General features: G+C 43.4%; 1 protein-coding gene across 4 annotated transcripts in view; it reads right to left on the bottom strand.

Moving 5' to 3' along the window:
* The window catches only part of CABCOCO1 (ciliary associated calcium binding coiled-coil 1), a 165,753-nt gene that overhangs the window by 28,288 nt on the left and 113,583 nt on the right, over positions 1 to 23,882 (bottom strand). For all 4 annotated transcript variants that reach the window (XM_030204840.1, XM_030204837.1, XM_030204838.1 and 1 more), the window contains 2 exons: positions 20,292 to 20,405; positions 3,288 to 3,446 (listed from right to left, as the gene is read on the bottom strand). In XM_030204840.1, coding sequence (XP_030060700.1) covers positions 3,288 to 3,446; positions 20,292 to 20,405 — 273 coding nt within the window. The remainder of the gene's footprint in view (positions 1 to 3,287; positions 3,447 to 20,291; positions 20,406 to 23,882) is intronic.

Below are 23,882 nucleotides of genomic sequence, written 5' to 3'. Positions count from 1 at the left end.
GCCACGAGAATGACTTTCCCTGGATGAAGCAGGATCCTGAGGATAACTCTTTCTATCACTGGCCACGGAGGGAATATGTATAACAATTCTGTGTCTAGCTACCTCTGGAGAAGAGCACTGTAGGACAAGGTACTTCTATATCAGATAATCACAAAATAACAATTAATCTGGATTTGCTCACTAAGGATATGAGAGTACCTAACTGGCCCTTAGGTTCGTGAAAGGCTGATTCCCATGAAAGGAATGATGCTAAAATTAAAATATATTATTTATTATAGATATAAAAATAACAATACGGCAAAATGCAAAGCAAGTTACAAAACTGTGTACACCAACAAAATATACCCAAGATTAACTACACTACACTCTGCTATAAGAAGAAAATTCTGCAAGCTCACCCTTTGAGGTCCCATAGATTCAGAGTCCAAGGGGGTGATGAATTGGCTTCTCTTCTAGGCTCCAGTAGAACAGGAATAGTCCAAAGTCCCTGCTCTCAGGCCGGTTTACACAGGTCATGGAAAGCCACAGAGCTGCTTTTGAACTGTATTGTACAGGGCTCAGCACAGAATTCAGTTCACAGGTGTTTGGCAGATCCATCTCTTTAGCTCCTCTGAGAGAGATCTATACACCAGGCAAATCTCTTCTTGCTGAACTTTTCTTTCTTTCTCTTCTGTCCAACATTGGCATACCTCTCCATCCAGGTGACACCTATGGACCAATCACAAACTGTGTACTTCTGTCCAGCAGAATTCATGATCATGGTGATGACAAAGAAACTCTTATCAGTCACAAGTCTGATGGTAGCAAACTCCCTTCATGGTTCACAGATGCTTCCGGAGACTCTGTATCTGTGAGGTATGCTCCCTCACTTTCCTGGGAGATAACTGGAAGATAGTTTGCAGTAAACAACGCGTCTTTGGATGAAGTCATCACAGCTATGCCAAGTAGTAGTTTTCCTTTGTAGAAAGCTGGTTTCTGATGGTTTCAGATGTATTCAGGCCATAGGCTGTAGAATCCATATTAGATCAGGCAAAGATGGTTCAGGCTTACCAGGCCTCAGACCGCGAAGGTGATATAGCAGGAAAACACCCCTACAGCATCTATCCCTTCCAAACTGAACTCTCTTTTTCTGCTGAGAAACTGAGGAACCTTCGCATTGTGGCAAGACACCATAATGTCTATTGTTGGAGTTCCTCAATTCTAAGTGATTAGGCAAAAGGCTGCCATTAATCCCATTCCTTGGGCTCCAGAAGATTTCTGATCAGGTAATCTTCTTGTACTTTCAACTTCCCGGCAATGTGAGCTGCAGAAATGACTGACACTTGGGCCTTTGCCCATTGAACTTATAGAAATGTCTCGAGTGTAAGCTGAGAACTTTGAGTGCTCTCTCGGCTGTTTATGTATGCTACCATTGACACATTGTCTGACAGGATCCACACCAGGTTTACCCCAAGTATTTTGAGCTCCAGAAGGTTGATGGGCCAGCTAGCCTCCATCGGTGCCCAAAGACCATCCAGCCCTTCAGGCTCACATCTGTCATCACCACCATCCATTGAGGCATTACCAATATGGTGCCATGAATTGAAAGTGTTGTCCCAGGACCACAAATCACAGGAGGCACTGTTGAGGAGGCAAGATAGGAATATGGAAGTATGCCTCCTTGAGAACCAATGATGTGAGAATTCCCCTGGATGCACAACTGCAATGACTGACTGCAACATTTCCATGCGGAAATGCTGGATTTGAAGAAACTTGTTTTGTTTCTTGAGGTTGAGAACAGGATGAACGATGTTCCCCTTCTTGGGCAACACACAATAAATGGAGTAACAACACCGCCCTTGGTCTTGAGGCAGGACTGGTACAATTTTTCCTAAATCCTGAAGAGACTGCAGAATACTGCTCTTTTGTGCAAAGCCTTGCACAAGGACTGCAAGAAAAAAAAATCTGTAATTAAAGAGGAGAACTCTTAACTTGTAGCCTTCTGTGATAATATCCCAGACCCACTGGTCTGATGTAATCTTGGCCCACTCTTCATTATAAAGGGAAAGATGACACCTGATGATTTGCTACGAAGAGTGGACCGGCACCCCATCACTGAGAGGCATGAGAGGAGGGGCTGGATCTGGAGGACTGCTGGGAGCTTTGCTTATTAGAACAAAATGATTGCTTTGGCTGATACCTGGGCCTCTGATAGGTCAAAGGCCACCAAGGTTCCAATGCTATGAGCAGCAGACAGCTGTGTGAGAACCGTACCAGCACAGCAGCCACAAAGGAAGAATTAAGTAAAGCTGCAGCAATGAAGGAGAGCCAATGGTAACTAAGGTTTTAAAGATGTACTCACCCTAAACCATTAGATGCAAGGATGCCAGTTTCTCCAACAGGGAATCCGCTAGAATTCAGCAGTACTCAACTCCATCCTGTGCAGTTTGTGCCTCTGTGTTATCTCTTTATTAAATTTTTTTGGCTCTGAGGCAGGAGAAGTCAGCGGCAGGACGGAGGAGGGACCTGGCACCACAAGATAGGCACTAGCACAATTCTTATCACCCCCAGGCTGAACTGAACCAGAAGCCAAAACAGGAGCCACATTTCCCAAAACAGACCAGAAGCTGTGGGGAGATTGTCCACCGCCTGCTGGAGATAGAGGAAATACTGAAGGACATACCGTCCTATATAACAGAGTTCAATTGCTGTCCTTTATCTCCACCTGCTGGTAGATGGTCATAACCCAAAGGTTTCTGGATTCATATGTTATCGATGACAAAGAAGTGATAGAAACAGGATGGTGGAGACTGACTGGTGGGAGATGTGGGTGTGAGTTGAAATTGGCTGGGATGGGCATGAGAGAGTACATGAACAAGGAGAAAAGTCTGTGGGAGAGAACTTTAGAAGAAAGAATTGGGTAAGAGATTTTGGGTTGATAGGAAGAGACAGTATGAGAAAGCAGACCTTATTTTGGTAACACAAGCTGCTTTCTGGGCTGGACAACCAATGCCCTGGATAGATCTTCCTTTGCCCAGGGCATTGGTTGCTTTGTCTCTCGATGGTCCCGATTCTCATATTGAAGTTTTTTTCCTTTTGCCAAAGCAGTCCTCCATAAATAAGAGTGAAGATCACTGGTATAGTCAGGTCTTCTGAGATTAGTCTACCACTAATTATGATTTCTATAGTGCTACTACATATATGCAACAGTCCACAAATACAAACAAACATTCCCTGTTACACAGAGCTTATATTTCTAGTCAGAACAGTTTGTCAACATTTAAAGACCATAATTTCATAAAATATACCTGAACATTGTCGATAACTTGCTTTGTTAATGGACCCAAGACAGACTTCACATCCTCAATGGTGAAACCAGAAAGAGAATTAGCTCCTGAAGAAGAGCCTAGCTGCATTTCTTCTGGACTCTTTTTTTCTGTAGCAAGCACCATTTTTTGTTTCAAATTCTGAAAATAAGATACCGCAGTGAATGCCAATTTTCCAGCTTGTAGAGAATCTCAGTTTGATAATAACCCAGCCTCTGGGCCATCGAAGACTGATAGAATCTATGAAGTTACTGTTCAAATAATTCAATACAAAATGTAGTGATTTTTCATAAAAAGTTATGCATAAAATATTCTAAAACTGTACAAAATTATGTATATTATGGTACTCATTTTCAAAGCACATAGACTTACATAGTAACCTATATAACTTTGTAAGTCTATGTGCTTTGAAAATGAGCCTCAACATATATCCAAATAATATTATATAACCATCATCATCAAGTAGTAATTAATTTACATTTCCAAAGAGAATAAAAATTCTTACTCAGCACAGCAAACTGCTGTGTCTGGTTTTCAGTGATTTTTTTTCAGCAATCCTTGGATAAAGGGAGATATTCCGCACTGCACATGTTTTAGGCTCCTAGGTAGAAAGCTGAAATCCAGATCCTCCAGGGTAGCATTTTCAGAAACGCTCCCTATTCCATGCACAGGACACAAGAGGCAGGCAGAGCTCCGAAGTCTCAATGGGTGGTTGAGACGATGGTGCGGGGATGAGAGATTTAGATTTGTGAGGAACTGAGCAATATTTTGGGGAAGGGGAAGCCTGTTCCGAAAGAATGGGCTCCATCTTAACCGAGACGGAACCAGGCTGCTGGTGCTAACATTTAAAAAGGAGATAGACTAGTTTTTAAAATAAAATGGGGGGGGGGGGGGGGGGGGGGGGGGGGGGAAGCCAACAGTTACCCTGGAGCACGTGGTTCAGTGTGGCATATCCTTGAAGGACACTACTGAAACAGGATCTTTAGGGAATCCTGATAGAGAGGTTTAATAATGGTGAAAGAAAGCCAGCAGTGTTTAATGGGAGAACAGAGTAATGGATGCAAATTATTCCATTAACTTCAAAGGAAAAAAAGACAATCTGAAGTACCTATATACAAATGCTAGAAGCCTTAAAAATAAGGTAGGAGAATTGGAGAATATAGCACTAAATGAAGAGATAGATATAATAGGCATTTCAGAGACTTGGTGGAAGGAGGACAATCAATGGGACACTGTTAGCAGGGTACAAATTATATTGCAATGATAAAGTGGATCAAATTGGAGGGGGGGTTGAGATATGTGTTAAAGAGGGAATTGAGTCAAATAAAATAAACAAACCACATGAAATAGACAGAAGTTTGGAATCATTATTCATAGAAATTCCATGTGCAAAGGGAAGGAATATACTGGTAGGGCTGTACTACTGACTGCCAGGACAGAACGGTCAGATAAAAATATGTATACATAAATTAGGAAAAATGGCAAATTTATTTATTTGTTACATTTGTATCCCACATTTTCCCACCTATTTGTAGGCTCAATGTGGCCTACATAGTACCGGAGAGGCCTATGCAGGCTCCGGTGTGAACAAATACAGGGTGGTGATGTGGTAAGATCAAGTTCATGTGGCACAGCCACATTAGGGAATTGGAGAACGAAAGAGTTGTGTTATGTCCATTACTTGCTTTAGTTTGGTTGTGTTGCAGAGATTAGGCATTTAAGTTGGATCGGTAGGGTATGCCTTTTTAAACAGGTTGGTTTTTAGTGATTTCCGGAATTTTAGGTGGTCGTACGTCGTTTTCAAGGCTTTTGGTAATGCGTTCCACAGTTGTGTACTTATGTAGGAAAAACTAGATGCGTAAGTTGTTTTGTATTTAAGTCCTTTGCAGCTTGGATAGTGCAGATTTAGATAACATTGTGTTGATTCGGATGTATTTCTAATTGGTTAAGTCGACCAAGTCTGTCATGTAACTTGGGGCTTCTCCGTAGATGATCTTGTGAACCAGGGTGCAGATTTTGAAGGTGATGCGTTCTTTGATTGGGAGCCAGTGTAGTTTTTCACGGAGGGGTTTTGCGCTTTCAAATCGCGTTTTACCAAATATAAGCCTAGCTGCCGTGTTTTGAGCGGTCTGAAGTTTCTTTAAGGTTTGTTCTTTACATCCCGCATAAATTCCATTGCAGTAGTCTAAGTGGCTTAGTACCATTGATTGTATCAGGTTGCGAAATGTTTCCCTCGGGAAGAATTGCTTCACACGTTTGAGTTTCCACATTGAGTGGAACATTTTCTTTGTTGTGGATGCCACTTGGCTCTCTAGTGTTAAGTTACGGTCCATTGTAACGCCAAGGATTTTCAAGCTGTCTGAGAGGATGAGACAATGAGCTTTTTCTTTATTGAGTTTTAGTTGAAATGCATTTGCCCATGAATCCATGATGTTCAGGCAGAGCTTGATTTTGTTGGTGATTTCTGACAGTTTGGTTTTGCAAGGAATGTATATTGTGACATCGTCTTCTGCTATAATGAAAGGGTTAAGGCCATGGTTGGATAAGGACTTGGCAAGTGGGGTCATCATTAAGTTGAATAGGATCGGTGATAGCGCTGATGATATGTTTGAGTTTGATTTTACTTGATATGTTCTTGTGGTTAGGAAGCCCTTGATCCAGTTAAGTATATTTCCACCAATCCCGAACTTATCTAGTGATCTTATTAATATATTATGGTTCACCATGTCGAATGAACTAGACATGTCGAATTGGAGGAGAAGGATGTTTTTACCTGTTGCTATTTCCTGCTTGAATTTGGCTAGAAGAGTGAGTAATACTGTTTCCATGCTGTGGAGGGGGTGAAAGCCTGATTGTGATTCGTGTAATATTGAGAATTTTGTTTATGTAATCTGTAAGTTGTTTGGTTACCATGCTTTCCATCAGTTTGGCCACCAACAGGATAGATGCTATTGGACAGTAGTTAGTGATTTCGTTTTTTTTTTCTTGGTATCTTTTGGTATTGGGGTGAGTAGGATATTGCCATTTTCCTTAGGGAAGAGGCCTTGCTGAAGCATGTAATTTAGGTGGGATGTGAGGTCTGCTATGAAGCGGTCGGGGCGGATTTCATTAGGTAGCTGGGCCAGGTATCTAGTTTACAGTGAGTGTTGGAAAACCTACTAATCGCTTGGGTAACTGTTTCGACAGTAAGGAGGGCGAAGTTTAACCAGGTCCGATCTGCCGGGTATTCTCCAATGGTTGGGTCCAATTCATTAAGGAAGTTTTCAATGTCGGTGTTGTTCTGAGGTAGCGTGTTGCGTAGGTTTACAATTTTTTCATTGAAGTACTTCGCAAGTTTATCTGCAGATGGGATGTCTGTATTCGTGGTAGTGACCAAGTTGGTGTCTAGGAGTTTGTTTACGAGTTGGTATAATTTCTTCATGTCTTTGTAATCTGTCCCTATTTTGGTTTTATAGTATGATCTTTTGGCCTCTCTTATTTTGTATTTTCTTTGTATTTGTTTCCATGTGTTGAGTGTATGTTCATCTTTTGTTTTATTCCATGCTCGTTCGAGTTTCCTGGTTTGTGTTTTTAACTTTTTCAGTTCATAGTTGAACCATGGTGTCGAGTTATGCTTGCGTGAGATTCTTGTTCGTAAGGGCGCAATTTCATCTAGTATGCTTTTGCATCTTTTGTCCCATTCTATGAGGTAGTATATGGAGTCTGTTTGTGTTGCCCATTCGTTATTGTATATTAGTTGCCAGAATGCTTTTGTGTCTACTTGACCCCTTGTGTGTTCTAGTATTCGTTGTATACCCTTCTTCCGCCAATGTAGGGATAAGTTTAGTTTGTAGTGGTCGGTCCAGGGTGTCTCTGTCCATTTCGTATTTCTTATTGTTAGGTTCTGGTCTGTTGAGTGCTTGTGTGAGATGAGACCAAGTGTGTGTCCTTTGACGTGGGTTGCTTGCATTTGTGGCAATTTGAGATCGCATAAACGGAAAAATTCCTTACATTCTTGTGCGTTGATAGAGTTCGGGTCTTCTAAGTGAAGGTTGATGTCTCCTAATACTAGTGTATTGGAGTTGGTTACACGTGTTTGAAATGCAGTCCATGAGGTTGGTCTGGCCTTCGTTCCAATTACCTGGAGGTCTGTAAAACAAGACACAATTCACATGATCGCGTAGGATTTTGTGTGGATTCTGATTGAGGCAATTTCAAGTTGAGGGTGTTATGGACTCGGCAGTGGTTTCAGTGGTAAAGTGGGACCGATAGATTAGTGCTATGCCTCCGCCTCTCTTTTCTGGTCCAATGTGTGATTTCGTATCCTGGAGGGCACAGGTCTAGAATTATAGGGTCCTTTTGGTCATGGATCCAAGTTTCAGTGAGGAAGAGTAGGTCGAGGTTTTCTGACATGATCCAGTCTGTTAGTATTGCTATTTTATTTACAGCGGATCTGGCATTGACTTAGCCCATTTGGATTGTTTGGAATGGGTCTTCTGTATTTGGGCAACATTATAATAATGGTTGATTTCAATCATCCTAATATTGACTGGATAAATGTTATATCAGGGTCTGCTATGGACGTAAAATTTCTAGATGTAATAAATGACTGCTTCTTGGAGCAACTGGTCCAGGAAGTAATGAGAGGGGGAGCTATTTTAGATCTAATCCTTATTGGAATGCGGGGCATAGTATGAGAGGTAATGGTGTTGTCTCTGCTGGAAACAGTGATCATACCATGATCAAATTCAAACTGATATCTGGAGTGAAGTCACTAAGGAAATCTACTGTAGACATTTTATTAATTTTCGAAAGAGTGACTATGACAAAATGAGGAAAATGGTTAAAAAGAAGCTGGAAGAGTCAGCCACAAAGGTTAGGAATTTAAATAAGGTGTGGAGATTGTTTAAAAATACTATCATGGAAGCCCAGACTAGATGTAATCCACGTATTAACAAAGGTGGAAAAAAGAGCAAACAGCAGCCAGTAAGGTAAAAAGGTGAGGTGAAAGAGGCTGAGCCAAAAAAAATCCTTCAAAAATTGGAAAAAGGATTCGAATGAAGAAAATAAGAAGCAACATAAGCACAGTCAAGCCAGATGCAAAGCATTAATAAAGAAGGCTAAAAGAGAAAATGAAGAAAACCTTGCTGCTAAGACGAAAACTCATACTAACACTTTTTTCAGGTATATCACAAGCAGGAAGTCTGTGAGGGAATCTGTGGGACCATTAGATCAGGAATGAGCAAAAGGAGCACTCAGGAAGGACAAGGCCAAAGCAGAGCGATTGAATGAATTCTTTACTTCGGTCTTTACGGAAGAAGATGTAAGAGATCTACCTATACCGGAAACGGTTTTCAGGGGTGACGATGCAGAGGAACTGAGAAAAATCTTGGTGAACTTGGCAGATGTACTGAGCCAAATTGACAAGTTAAAGAGTGATAAATCACCTGGACCAGATGGTATACATCCCAGGGTATTGAAAGAACTAATATGAAATTTCTGATCTGCTGTCGTTAAAATCATCTGTAGTACCTGAAGACTGGAGGGTAGCCAATGTGATGCCAATTTTTAAAAAGGGTTCCAGGGGTGATGCTAGAAATTACCGACTGGTAAGCTTGACTTCAATGACGGGCAAAATAGTGGAAACTATTATAAAGACTAAAATTACAGAACACATAGAGAAACATGGTTTAATGGGACAGAGTCAGTATGGATTCAGCCAAGGGAGGTCTTGTCTCACCAATTTGCTTCATTTCTTTGAAGGTATGAATAAACATTTGGATAAAGATGAGCCAGTTGATGTAGTGTATCTAGATTTTCAGAAAGCTTTTGACAAAGTACCTCAAGAGAGACTCATGAGAAAATTAAGGAGTCATGGGCTAGGAGGCAATGTTTTCTGTGGATTAACAATTGGTTATTGGATAGTAAGAAGAGGGTAGGGTTAAATTGCCATTTTTCTCAAATTGAGGAGGGTGAATAGTGGAGTGTTTCAGGGATCTGCACTGGGACCAATGCTATTTAACATATTTAAAAATGATCTGGAAACTGGGGACAACTAGTGTGGTGATTAAATTTGTACGTGACATGAAACTATTCAAAATTGTCAAAATGCATGCGGATTGTGAAAAATTGAAGGAAGACCTTAGGAAACTGAAAGACTGGGCTTCTAAATGGCATATGAAATTTAATGTAGACAAATGCAAAGTGATGCACATTTGGAAGAATAATCCGAATTATAGAACAAGTTCCTGGAGGAAAAGTCCATAGTCTGCTATTGAGACAGACATAGGGAAAGCAACTGCCTTGCCCTGAGATTGGGTAGCATGGAGTATTGCCACAACTTGGGTTTCTGTCAGGTACTTGTGACCTGGCTTGGCCACTGCTGGAAACAGAATACTGGGCTAGATGGACCATTAGTCTGACCCAGTATGGCTACTCTTATGTTTTTATAGTGAACTGATGCTAGGGTCCACTTTAGGAGTCAGCATTCAAGAAAAAGACCAAAGTGTCATTGTAGACAATATGCTGAAATCTTCTGCCCAGTGTGCGGCGGCAGACGAAAAAGCAACAGGGATGCTAGGAATTAATAGGCGAGGTACGCAAAATAAGACCAAAACTATTATAAGTCCTCTGTATCACTCCATGGTGCGAACTCTCCCCGAGTACTGCATTCAATTCATGTTGCAGAATCTCAAAAAAAGATATAGAAGAATTAGAAACGTTCAAAGAAGAGCAACCAAAATGATAGGAACTGCTCCCATATGAGGAAAGACTAAAGAGATTAGGGCTCATCAGTTTAGAAAAGACACAGCTGAGGGGGAATATGATTGAGGTCTATGAAATCCTGAGCTGTGTGGAGCAGGTGGAGGAGAATCGATTTTTCACTCATTCAAAAGTACAAAGACCAGGGGATACTCAATGGAATTGCATGGAAATACTTTTAAAACAAATAGGACAGTTAAGCTCTGAACTCATTGCCAGAGGATGTGGTAACAGCAGCTAGCACATCTGGGTTTAAAAAACGTTTTGGACAAATTCCTGGAGAAAAAGTCCACAGTCTGTTACTGCGATGGACATGGGGGAAGCCACTGCTTGCCCAGGGATTGGTAGCATGGAATGGTGCTACTAATTGGTGTTTCTGCCAGGTACTTGTGACCTGGATTGGCCACTGCTGGAAGGAGGATACTGGGCAAGATGGATCACTGGTCTGACCCAGTATGGCTATTCTTATGTTCTCTATAGTACTCTGGGGGACCTGCATGCTTCTCTAATAGACCTGGCTATAACATCTGAGGCTGTCAAGGAGGCTGGTGAGTACTATTTTTATTCACATTGTTTTTTTGGGGGGGGAAGGGTTAGGTGGGAGGGGGTCAGTGACACAGGGGGAGTGGGGGGGGGGGGGTCATCCCTGATTCCCACCAGTTGTCATCTGGTCATTTAAGGCACTTTTTGTTCTGAAAACAGGTCTAGACCAAAACGTTGAAGATTTTGCCCTAGACATTTTCATTTTGTTCCATTATGGCTTTAAAACTTCTGTTAGGCATACCCTAAATCTGCCCTAATTCCACCTTTGAAATGCCCCAACACTCCCCCTTGTGATTTGAATACACTGCAGACAAAATGCATAGATAGATGTCTGCAAAAGAGGTTTCAAAAATACAGATTTGGATGTTTTGAGAAGAAATCTATCCAAATGGTGCTTTATGACACTTTTTGGACGTTTTTCTCTTTTGAAAATGAGCCCCTTTCCTCTCAAAGCTAGAAAACTAGTCAAGAAATGTATTTAGTACAATAAAAAGGTATCATTTTATTTTTCAATTTTTTCTTTTTTTATTAATCTTAAAAAGTAGGCTAACACAGCTACCACATTACTTCAATCAAAATAAAAAAAAAAAAAAAAAAAAATTTTCTACCTTTGTCTGGCCACTTAATTTTTCTAATTGTTTTGACCCAGTCTCTGGTTACTGCTATCTTCTTTTCATTCTCTTTTCAAAGGTCTCCTGTCCATTTGTCATTTTTTCTCTCCATCTGTCTTCACCTCCTTTACTACATCCAGCTCCAACATTAATCTGTTCCTTTCAGATTTCTTCCATTTAGATTTCACTCATTCATATTATCCAGTATTTCTCTCTTACTCAGTGGTGTAGCCAGACAGCCAATTTTGGGTGGGCCTGAGCACAAAGTGGGTGGGCACAAAATTCTCTCTCTCCCCCAGCACTTCCCAATTCAAAATATAAATACTTTAGCAGATAAGGATCCCCAATCTCTGTCAGCTGAAGGCCTCCAGTAAAGATGGCCAGAACTCCTCTCCACCAAGCCCAGTAGGCAGCAGCAACTCCTCGAGCCACTGATGCCAGCACCCCATACATGCTTAGTTGTCAGTGGCTCCAGGATGCTGCCCCCATCTGCCAAGCTCAGTAGAAGGCATCTCTGGCCAGCTTCAGAAGAGACCCCAGCTAGTAGGGCTTGGGAATCCCCACTAGCTAGAGCAAGGGTCAGGGCTGCCGTTAGCCATGCAGGTGACCAGGGCAGAAAATAAAGCCCCTCCCCCAATTCCCTCTACTCTCCAATCTCCTCATCTGCCATTAAAGTCACACTGACAGACCCTCACAAATTACAGAACAAGGGATCACAAATTAGAAATAAAAATATATTGACAAAATTGAACTGGGAACCTCAGCATGTACTGCAACACTGGAGAAAAAAAAACCCAAACAAAACAAAAGCGCATTCCTTTCTACTTAACACAATAAAAAGACATCCGCTATGCACATTTCCCAAAGTTAACGTATTCCATTTAAATATTCAAAGTAAAATGATTTTCCTACCTTTATTGTCTGAACATTTTATTTTTCCATCATGTTGGTTCCAATTTCTCTTTCCCACTTTCCTGTCTGTCTTCTGCTAATTCTTCAAGCAGTTGTCCATTTGTCTTTTTTCTCCTGTCGTTTCATTTCCTCACTACACCTACCTCTGAAATATTGATCCTTCCATTTTAGCTCTTTCCTTTCTTTTTTTTTTTCCTTTTCTGCCTCTGTACACTCAAATGTCATCCTCTTACTAAATCTTTTCCTTCTTTTTACTTTTCAGATATCTATCACATTTCCATCTCCTTTCACCCACTAGCTCTCCCATTCCCCATCTCTCTCCTTCTCAGCCTTCCATTCCCTTCCATCTTCGATCTACACGCCATTACCATATTTCTACCCCCTGTGATCACTATTCTCTCATTTTTTCCTTGCCATCTCCACTCCCTGGGCCTCTCCCCCATGCTTTCCACCATTCCCAGTGTCTCCCTCCCTCCATCCTTCTAGCCCAGCATCTGTTCCCTCTTTCTACCCTCCTCACCCTCGTAGCCTGATATTTCCCTATCCCTTTTACCTCCCACCACCAGCATCTTCCTGTCCCATCTCTCTCCCCTCCCCCATTGTCCAATTTTCCCCTTCTCTTCCCTACCATCCATTTTCTATCTTCTCTCCCTGGATCTATCTTCCCTCTTTCTCCCCCCCCCCCCCTTGTGCATCTCTCCTTTCCTCTCTTCTTCGCCACCTTCATGTCCAACTTTTCTCCCTCTCCCTGCCTTGAGCCCCTGGTTTGACATCCCTCTACTTCCCCCCCCCCCCCCCCCCCCCCCCCCCCCCCCACTACCACCACCACCATCTCTCCATCCTTCCTTTCCCTCACTGCCATGTTCAACATTTCCCCTCTCATCTCTCCCTTCCACTTCCATGTCCAACACGTTTTTTTTCTCTCATGCCCTTTCCCTCCCTCTCCCCATCCCACCATATCCAAACAATTCTCCCTCTCTTTCCCCTTGCAGCATCTCTCCGTCCCTCCCCCCACCTAGCTGTACCCTGTCTCACTCCCTCATCCCAACAGTGCTCCTGTCTGTCACCGACCACCCCCCCCCCCACCACACACACACATGCAGGTTTTTTCCCTCCCTTTCCCCAGCCACAGCCTGGCATGCTGGCTCCAGGCCTTCTTTCCCCTCCCTCCCCTTCGGGCAGCGCCGTCTAACTCTACAGCTGAGCAAAGCTACACGGCACCAGGTCTGTCTCCGTCCTGCCGCTGCCCTCCGGCACGTTGTCATCTTTGTCTGCTCTTTCTGCTGCTTATCTGCAGCGGATCCGGATCCGCGTGCTGCCAGGGCTGTCTGTATGCTGCTGCGAATGCTTCCTTCCGGCCGGCCTCACCTTCTCAGATACTCTTCTGAGGAGGCGGGGCCAGCGCAGAGGAAGCAGTCGCAGGCAGCATACAGACAGCCCTGGCAGCGCGCGGATCTGGATCCGTAGAGATAAGCTGCAGAACAAAGATGACAACGGAGCTGGAGGGCAGCAGCAGCAGCATAGCGGCAGGACAGAGACAGACCCGGAGCGTGCAAGCTTTGCTCAGCTGTAGAGTTAGGACGGCGCTGCCTGAAGGGGAGGGAGGGGAAAGAAGGCCTGCAGCGGATCTTCGCAATTCTTTGGCGTCTCTTCCCAATTCTTTGGCGTCTCTCTGCACCGTTGCTGGGTGGTCCTGAGCTCAAAGTGGGTGGGCCCAGGCCCACCCGTGGCTATGCCCCTGCTCTTACTACTGCATCTACCTTCAGCTTTCATCTTTTTCCCTCACCCTGACCCTCCCATTCACCTTCCTCTTATTCCCTAGTCTTTCATTAACTCTCTCCATGCACCCCCCACTTCTCTCTCTCTCTCTACCACCTGCCATTCAGCAGCTCATCTCTCTCTATCACCTGTCATCCACCCAGCTCTTCTCTATATCTTCCTCTCTTCCTCCACAATCCAGCAGCTCCTCTGGTTGTGTTTCTCTCCCCCCTTCCATCTAGCATCTCGTCTCTTGTTTATTCTTTTTTCTCTCTCTCCCTGCCATCGTGCATCTCCTGTCTCTCTCTACCCACCCCATTATCCAGCATTGCCACTGTGTCTGTATCCCTGGCCTGCAGCATTTCTCCTGTCTCTCTTCCCCTGCACCATTCAGCGTTGCCCATGTCTCGCTCTTCTCCATCCAGCATTGCCTTCTCTCCCCCCTGCAATATTGCCCATCTCTCTCATTTTCTCCCCATGTCATCCAGCATCTGTCTCTCCAACCTCTATCCAACCTCGAGACGTTCGGGTGTCCAACAGAGCTCCAATGAACTCCAATTTTTGAACCGGGACGAGATGGGACTTGGGATAATTGATCACGAACCCCAGTAGCTCTAGCACTCGAATAATCATCGGTATGGACTGTAGAGTGCCTGCCTCCGAGGTGCTCTTCACCAGCCAATTGTCAAGAAAAGGGAACACATGCACTCCCAGTCTGCGTAGCAATGCTGCGACAACAGCCAGGCACTTGTGAAACCCTGGGCGCAGACGCGAGGCCAAAGGGCAGTACACAGTACTGAAAGTGCCGAATTCCAAACCGAAATTGAAGATACTTCCTGTGAGCTGGGAGTATCGAGATGTTGGTATAGGCATCCTTTAAGTCCAGAGAGCATAGCCAATCATTTTCCTAAATCATGGGAAGAAGGGTGCCGAGGGAAACCATCCTGAACTTTTCTCGGACTAGAAGTTGTTCAGGGCCCTTAGGTCTAGGATGGGATGCACCCCACTGTTTTTCTTTTGCAAGGAAGTACCTGGAATAGAATCCCAGCCCTTCTTCCCCTGGTGGAACGGGTTTTGACTGCATGGCCTTTAGAAGGGCGGAGAGTTCCTCTGGAAGTACCTGCTTGTGCTGGGAGCTGTAAGGAATGAACTCCCGGTGGACAATTTGGAGGGTTGGATTCCAGACTGAGAGTGTATCCTAACCGGACTATTTGAAGAACCCACCGGTCGGAGGTTAAGAGAGGCCACCTTTGGTGAAAAAATATTAACCTCCCCTCAACCGGTAAGTCGTCCGGAACAGACACTTTCACTGTGGCTATGCTGCACTGAAGCCAGTCAAAAGCCCGTCCCTTGCTTTGCTGGAGAAGCCCAGGGGCCTTAGGCACACGCTGTTGACAAGAACGAGTGTGCTGGGACTGAGCCTGGGTCCGCTGCCGAGAAGCAGGAGTGTACCTATGCCTATTATAGGACTAGGGAGCACTCCTCTTCCTCCAAAAAACCTCCTAGATGAGGAGGTGGTAGCAGAAGACGCCCGGCGGGACGAGAGAATTCACAGCATCATTGTGCTTTTGATTTCTGATTCGACCACATCCTCTACTTTTTCACCAAAAAGGTTATCCCCCCAACAAAGAACATCCGCCATTCACTGCTGGATCTATGATCCAGGTCAGAGACATGCAGCCATGAGAGTCTGCACATCACTATACCTTGAGCAGCTATTCTGGATGTCACATCAAAATTGTTCTAAGTACCCCTTGGCCAGGAATTTTCGACACGCCTTCTGCTGCCTGACTACCTGATGAAAAGGTTCGGCCTGCTCCAGAGGAAGCACTTCGACCAAACTACACAGCTGCCTCACCGAGTTCCGCAAGTGGATGCTCATGTAGAGCTGTATGTCTGAATCTTGGCCTGCCGAGCATAGCGGCCTGATTACGTCTTCCTCCCAAAAGAATCCAAGGTCCTAGACTCTCTGCCTGGGGGCGAAAGAGGCATAATCTCTAGTACTCTAGGCTCTTGAGAGCAGAATCCACCACCATGGAATTGTGAGGTAGCTGAGACTTCACCATTAACTGCTCTCCGTGGACTCTGTATGGGGACTTAGGTTTTTTTGGGGACCATTGATTAGAGAGAGGGAACGACAGTTTCGCATAAGAACTTCCCTGAGTATATTATGCAACGGAGCCATTGCAACCTCTTTAGGCGGAGAAGGATAATCCAAGACCTCGAGCATCTCAGCTCTGGGCTCATCCACAAACCTCCATAGGGAAGGGAATATCCTTAGACATTTCCCGAACAAAGGAGAAAAAAGAAAGACTCTCAGGCTGAGACATCCTTCTCTCAATGAGCCGGAGTAGGATCAGAGGGGACCCCATAGGACTCTTCTTCAGAAAAGTATCTGGGATCTTCCTCTTCCTCGGTATCGGACAAAAGCTCTCTAAGAGCAGCCCAAACCTGAGCCTGTCTTGACGTCAAGGTACGATGACCTCGAGGGCGATGTTGAGAAGTCGACCCCTGCCTGGACTGCGGTGAAGCTTCCTCTGCCGACGTCGAAGAAGAGTCGACCCGGGTGGCAGCCGACGCCGATGCCGTAGACGGCACCGAGGTCGGGGATCTCACCACAGGCAAAGGACCAGATGCTACTTCAACAGACGGTGCAAGCACCCCTGGCACTGAAGTAGACTGGGTGCAGCAATCCCTCCAGAAGTTCTGGAAGATGTGCTCGTCGAGACCAGTCATCGGAAAAGGCTGTGGGGCCGGTGCAGGGGCCGGTGGCAAAATCTGTGGAGCTTAGAGCCCGGTACCAGGCTGCCAGAAGACGACACATCGGCACCTCCTGTATAGAGGGTGAGCGGTCTCTCGGCGCCGACGCTTCTGGGTGCCAAATACCCTCGGCTCCCCAGAGCTCTCGGTACAGCGCATAGGAGATCGATGAAGGTGCTTTATTAGCCTTTGCTCTACGCCCATCATCGAGACTCCTCGGTACCGAAGAGGACGTGGAATCCTCACGCCTCCTCGGGGCCGGGTCCAACGAAGGGCGGTCCCGGGGGGCCTGCATAGCAGTAGGCCTCGAGACAGGTGGAGACCCACTCGATGCCTCGCTGCTCCCAGCGCGATGTGGTCGTTCGGCAACCATTACCTGTGCTCTCGAAGTCGATGCTTCCCTCGACGTCGACGATCTCGGTACCGATGCCGACATCGAAGGACTGGACCGATCCACAAAAAGTTTTTCTCGTTGAGCCTCCCGAGACACTTGGGTCCATTTTTTCATCAAATGACACAGCTTACAAGCAGCTGGTAGATGATCGGGCCCAAAGCACTGGAGACACCACGCGGTCGGTGCCTGAGATGGTCCGGTTGCACCGAGTACAACGCTTAAAGCCTCTGGGTGTCTTCGATGACATGGACGGAAAAACGGCATCTGCAAAATTAAAGGACGCGATTGTGCCAATTAAAAAGGCACAAATAGGGAAATAAAACCCGGCTGCGTGACCTAAAAGATGGCTGCAGGAAAAAGAAAAGAAACTTAAACCTAGTGACTAAAATTAAGAAAATAAAGGGAACTACTCTACTTTTTTTTTTTAATTTTGTATAAAGGCGACAAAAAAGAAGAAAAAAATGAAGAAAAAGGAAACAATACGCACAGACTCTTTCCTGGGCCGAGAGGAACACAGCGGTAAAACGTGTCACCTCAGACACAGAGGAAAAAATACTGAGGTCCTTACTCACGCGACGGGTGGGCAACCGGTCCGTGCATGTGCACTGCGCCCCGCTCGCGTGCCAGAAAGACTCTGGAAGATTTTTGCTAGCAAAACTTCTGATCCTGGGCTGACGTGGACATCGACTCAAGTGTGAGAACAAGCAGCCTGCTTTCCTTGGAGAAAAGCAGTTAGGTTCATCACTGTGCTGGAGAATTAGAAGGAAGGGCCAGGATCAGTCTGGATGAGATCCATGACACATTTTTCCAATAACGTAAACACCTGAGCCTGTCATTCAGGATCAGTTCATATAGTTCTGGACCAGAAGCTAAATCTCACGCAATAAGACACCATGGTAAATTCTGTACCATAGTAAATATTGTTCCTGGTAAACTCTATGGAGCTCATGTTCAAAGAAGACGTCCTTAAATGGCCAAAAAAAAAAGCGCACTTAAATCACAATTTTCAAAAAGGCCAGAATTTGGAAGTTTTTCACAGTCGTCCCAAATAGCAAGGGTAAGTGTTGGAGGCCTGTTTTAGGCAGGACAAGGGCAGGCCTGAAAATAGGACATCTTTCAGTCGATAATGGAACAGGAAGAAGCATCCAGGGCACAAAAGAAGTACGTTTTATCTAGACCTATTTCTCAATCAGGTATAAGTTACAAAATGTGCTCTGGACGGACCAGTTGACCACCGGAGGATTTTGGCTTGACCCTTCCATAATCCCTCGATGCTGTCCCCCTCCCATCCCCGTAAGTAGTGAAGCTGAAAGTCAGGTTATTATGGGCATACCCAATGCAGCAGCAAACAGCTTTCAGGAGTAGCCTAGTGGTCAGTACAGTAGACTGTGAAAAAGGAGATACAGGTCCAAATTCCACTCTACCTAGTACATTTGTAGTGGAAATGGTGAGCCCTCCAAAACCACCAGGTTACCTACTGTATCTAAATATAGGAGTCACCAGCAGGGCGTAAGGCTATTGTAATGGTGTATAATTAGGAACAATAGATTTTAATCTGTTCCAGGAGGGCTCACAATACAAATAAAGGAGCTATGGTGGGAATTGTATCTGGGTTTATTGTTTAAAGTCCACTGCACTGGACCACTAGGCTTGCCCCTCTGATCTGCAGGGATGTCTGTGTGGCCAGTTCTCTCATAATAATGGCCATACAGATTGTATTGTACCTGGTTTTTTTTGTCATTTATAATTTGTACGTGTCACTTTGGAAAATGGTTCTTCTTGTAGATGTCTTACTGTGCAAAAAATGTCCATCTTGAAGTCATTTTTGAAAGGGAGTCTCAGGCATTTTTCCTGTTCAAAAAATGGCTCTAAAATAGATTTTGTTTTTTGGATGTAATGACTCAACATCCCAATTCGGACTTAGATATTTATTTGAAAATGCCCTCTATATGTAAATAGCATGGTAATATTTATGGAATTATAATTATGTTATTTAACTTTACATTCGCGGGCAAGGAATATTTTACCATGCCAAATAAATGCTAAAGATCACCACTTTTTGCCCTGAAAATTGAGCTGAGTATATTAAACATTTCTGAGTGTACTAGGAAATTATGTTTTTATGTACATGGTCTCATAAGGGCTTGGGTATGCATGCTGGTCGATTAGTATACTAGCTTCATAAAGGGCAATTCTATAATTAGTGCCTGCATTTACATGCCACTCACTTGCATATATGTACAAAATACCAGCAATTTTGAAAGTAAGTGTAGATTTACGCATGTAAAGTGGCAGCAAATCAACTAAACACTATTCTGTACGGGCGCTGGGTATGAGTGTGGTGAAATAAACCTGGTTCCTCTTGAGTACCACTCCTTCACGGGGTCACACTAGAGAATTCTAGCTCTAGACTGCATTAGGCCAGGAGGATGTAGTTTCAGTCAGGAGGAAGTAAAACACAGAGCAGAAAAAAAGACAGCCTTTAAGGGTATCCCTCCATAAGTTAAGGACAAGGGAACCAGAAGAGAGAGTGGCCTAAGGCAGGAAGTTCTCATTTTAACATTGTGATTGTGGCTTAACAGAAGCCAGGCCCTTCCTTGTCTGTTAAATGCTGACTTTAAGCCGATATTCCTGTATACATGCTGACTAGCTGTAGCCTGGACAAAACTACTAATCCCTTTGTATTACAAGTGGAATTACAACAGGATTATGCTTGTTCCTCAGTTATAAGGCCAGTTATAGAAACAGACCTGGGTATATAACTGATACACAACCCAATAAAGAGTTTTGTTCTACTCTTCATTGTGCCTCACGTCTGCTCACACTATCACAGGTGTGCGTAATGGCAACAGGAGCGTTCACATGAGTAGAGCATGAGTGGGGAGGGCATGGGTGGGCTGTCCCTTACAGAATACTTAAGTTATGTACACCTTTGCCATATTTAGGCATCCACAGTTATGGCAGTTCTATGGCTGGTTTAGCAGTGGGTGCCTAGATTTTAGGTGTGCCAATGCCAGGCTATGCTAGTATTCTACCACAGAATTTGGGCACCCAGATGCCTTCATAGAATAGGCTCTCACCGCAAAACATTGGAGCAGCTAAAAGGGGGCTCCGACTTATAGAATTGCCCTCATAGTGCTTTGTCCCTGGAAAGATAAAGATGATACATGAATGAAAATGAAACTGTGGTACTCACTGCAGTACACTAATCACATATCTATCACTTATCTATTGAAGAGATTATCAGTAAAATAACAAAGCTTTTACCTCAGTTTCCTGTATTTCAGGTATCAGATGCTTTGGCTTAATATCTTGTGATATGTCTCCCACATGAGAAGCTGAGACAGGGCTATCATTCTGCTTTATATCTTGAATCTCTTCCTGTTGGGGAACCAAAAAAGAAAATTTGAAGCAAGTTTTGTCACTGACCATGATTTTCTTTAGTGCTGACAAAAATAGTATGTTTGCCCACAACAGGTCCAGCCTTTTTGGCTGCTATTCAAGTTCTCTCAACTGCTGAGCTCTCTGGCAGCCATCACAACTCTGAATTTGATTTCTTTTTTTTGTTAGACTTTGCAATTAATCTGTTAGTGGATGTTGATTTCCAGGCAACCTATTATGAAATTCCACACCCACATTTATGCCGAGATTAAAGTTGTTTTGCCCTACAACAATCTCATTCACGGTAAGCTATTAATATAACAGTTAAACTACAGCATGTGCTTCTCATTATCAAAATCAAGAATTTGAAAGCAATTCAGCATATATTAAACCCTAGGATTTCACTGGTAGTCATTAGCTTAAAGAGAGATAATATCTTAAAATAGAAAGTACTTTTGTTTTGAAATAAGGTTGTTTCCATGACAGTGGTCAGTAATCTTTAAATACTATTGTTATGGAAACAAGCTCAAGCTCATATTCTGCGTCTCCTAAACAAAACTAGTAAAAGTGCTGGAGATAAGGAGGCATATGGACCTTGCTTTGCTTAAAGCTCCATCTCCCTGTTTTAATCAAATACTGAAATTTATTCTTCTGTTATTGCATCATGTCTGTTCAACACCCTCACAAACACTTCACCAGATCTGCTTGTGGCATTTATATATGTCTACCTTAATTTCCACAGTGTTCTCTAAAATGTTTAGTTTTGCAAGTAGATAAAAGGATTCAATTATAATTTTAATCCAGTGAATCCTGTGGTAAATTCTTTTCTGTTGCTGCAGCTGGGGATACTGCATATTCCCAGCAGCAGAAACACAAAGATAGAGAGTTCCATCTCAGGCCCACTACCTTTCACTGGGATCAGTAAATGTTTAAGAACTAGTCCCCCATTACCAATCCTTAAAAAAAAAAAAAAGGAAAACAAAAACCTTCCCGCCCCGATCCCTGCTCAAATTAAAACACCTCCTAGACTTGCTCCTCACTCCCCCACCCCCCATTCCCAACTCCTGATCCCTGCTCAATCTGAAACACATCCTGCCGACACCTACTAGGGGTATCCCTGGTGAATAGTGTGGAGCAGAAACTATCCCGTCACTCCTGCCACAATGACTCTTTCCTGAAAAACTGTATCTATATGCCCCTAGTGGTAGACTTCAGCTACAACAACTAAAATTCAGACTTCTAAATAGGTTGTTTCATTACTTTGCAACCTGATCCCTAATACCACAAGGTTTCAGCTCGAGGTCTGTGGATGCCATTTTTCTAGAGGGAGCTCCCAAGGGAAGAGCAACAGGGAATTGCTCTGTCCACCAGGTATATCTCTGTAGGTGTTGGGGGAGATCCAGGGGGGAATAGGTGTGAGTTTTCAATTCTATCATTGAAAGTAGTGAAATCTAAATGTATTAGGGACAAAACCTTTTTGGTGATTGCACTACTAATACAGAATGCATTAAAGCATGGACTGTGATGCAAGTATATTTGGTCCTTTAAAAACAGCTGAAGCCTCTCTTTATTAGGCATTTTTCAAAAGTGTATGATGAAAATGTTTGCTGTCTAGTTAGATTATTCAGATGGTGATAATAAGTGCATTTGATTTTTTTATTATATAATTAGGCGACTGTGGTCACCTTCTTTGTGAATTGTGATGAGCACTTTTAGGAAAACACAGTCAAATTTATCTGTTTGTTAACATTTGCTTGACTGCCCTTTCATTCCATTACCCATTAAGGTAAAATAAAGGTAATAAAACAATTAAAAACTATAGAACATAAAACAGACTAACAGATATACAGTCAAACCAATAGAGTCTCAGTTTCTCCCCAATCTAAATGCTATACACAAATGCCTGCTGAGAAAATAAAGTGATCATCAACCCTCTCCTATATTTTACAAAGCATGGCTCTTGTGGCAAATACATTAGAAGCACATTCCACAAGGAAGGATCCAAAAAAGCAATACTAGAATAGCACAAAATCTCTAAACATATCTTTGTAGGAGGCAGAATAAAAAGTAATGAGTCTTGCAGGAAGCAGAGGCTTGGAACAGAGGAGTAGATCATGAGACAGTCTGCCAGGTAGGCAGGTTGATCAGTGTGGAGTATCTATGCACAAGAATCTTAAACTTAAGATGATAGAAAGGCAAGAAGTGGCAAAACATGATCAAATCTTTTTGTTCCTATAAAATGTCTGATGGCCATGCTCTGAACAATCAAGAGATGTGAGAATATTGTCAGGGGAAGATCGCTGTTCACAGCATTGCAATAATCAATTTTGGAAATAACAAGGAGTACAATAAGGTTTTAAGACTCCGAGTAGTTAACCAATTCCTAATCAATCTGATGCTACAGAGCAGCAAATGAAGATCTTGGCTACTTGAGGCCTTGCAGCAAGGGAAGTATCTAATAAGAAGCCCAGGGTACAAACTAAGCCACACAGTAAATGTGGAGCAGCCTGAATCAAAGAAAATGGGTAGATCATAGTGTCTGCTAAACCAGATTGCCTCACATTTACTAACATTTAGCATTAGTCTATCAGCTCCAAGCCAAGCTGCTACTACATTCAAACATACTTCTGAAGTTTAACGACAGAGGATCAACAGCAAATAATGCCGAGTATCAAAGAAACCTACAAACAGAGAAAATTAAGGCAACTAAAGACCATATGCTCTATGCAGTCTGCCCATCCATACCATCTACTATCTATTCCCTCTCCCCCAGAGATCTTATGAATTTGTCCTCGGATTTCTTGAATTCAGCTACAATCCATGTCTCCACCATCTCCACCAGGAGGCCCTTCTACATATTCACCACCCTTTCTATGAAGAAGTATTTCCTTAGGTTACTCCTTAGTCTGTCCCCTTTCACCTTCATCCTATTCTCCCTCATTCCAGAGCTTTCTTTTAATTGAAAGAGACTCACCTTCTGTGCATTTATGCAAGGGTGGAATTTAAATGTCTCTATCATACTTCCCCTTTCCTGCCCTTCTTCCAAAGTATACATATTGAAATCTTAAAGTCTGTCCCCATATGCTTTATACTCTAAGGGGTGAAGTTATCATGATGCAATTAAAGGGGAGCTTTTACTGCACCTTGATTTACCATGAGTCAGTAATCTGCGGTATAACAGTGCCCCAGGTTGAGGACTGCTGTAATAAATTAACTCCTACTTATGAATTCTAGGCCTAGCACCACCCTGATCTGCCTAAACTTTAAAACCTTGCTTTCCAAAACGTTTGCAAGGTTATCTGTTGGATATATACAATTTTCAGTTTTAAGAGGGTGGACAGTCGTTGCCTTAAATGGGTCCACATACTTCAAGAGGTCAAGAAGAGGTATCTAGGCTCACCTGACATCTGTGAATAAAATGGAAGATTTGTACATACAATGAAAAGGAAATGTTATAGTAACATAGTAAGTGACGGC

The sequence above is a fragment of the Microcaecilia unicolor genome, chromosome 5, assembly GCF_901765095.1.
Source record: "Microcaecilia unicolor chromosome 5, aMicUni1.1, whole genome shotgun sequence".
Lineage (NCBI taxonomy): Eukaryota > Metazoa > Chordata > Amphibia > Gymnophiona > Siphonopidae > Microcaecilia > Microcaecilia unicolor.
Note: the sequence above shows the minus strand (reverse complement) of the source record. Positions and strands in the feature narration are given on the sequence as shown.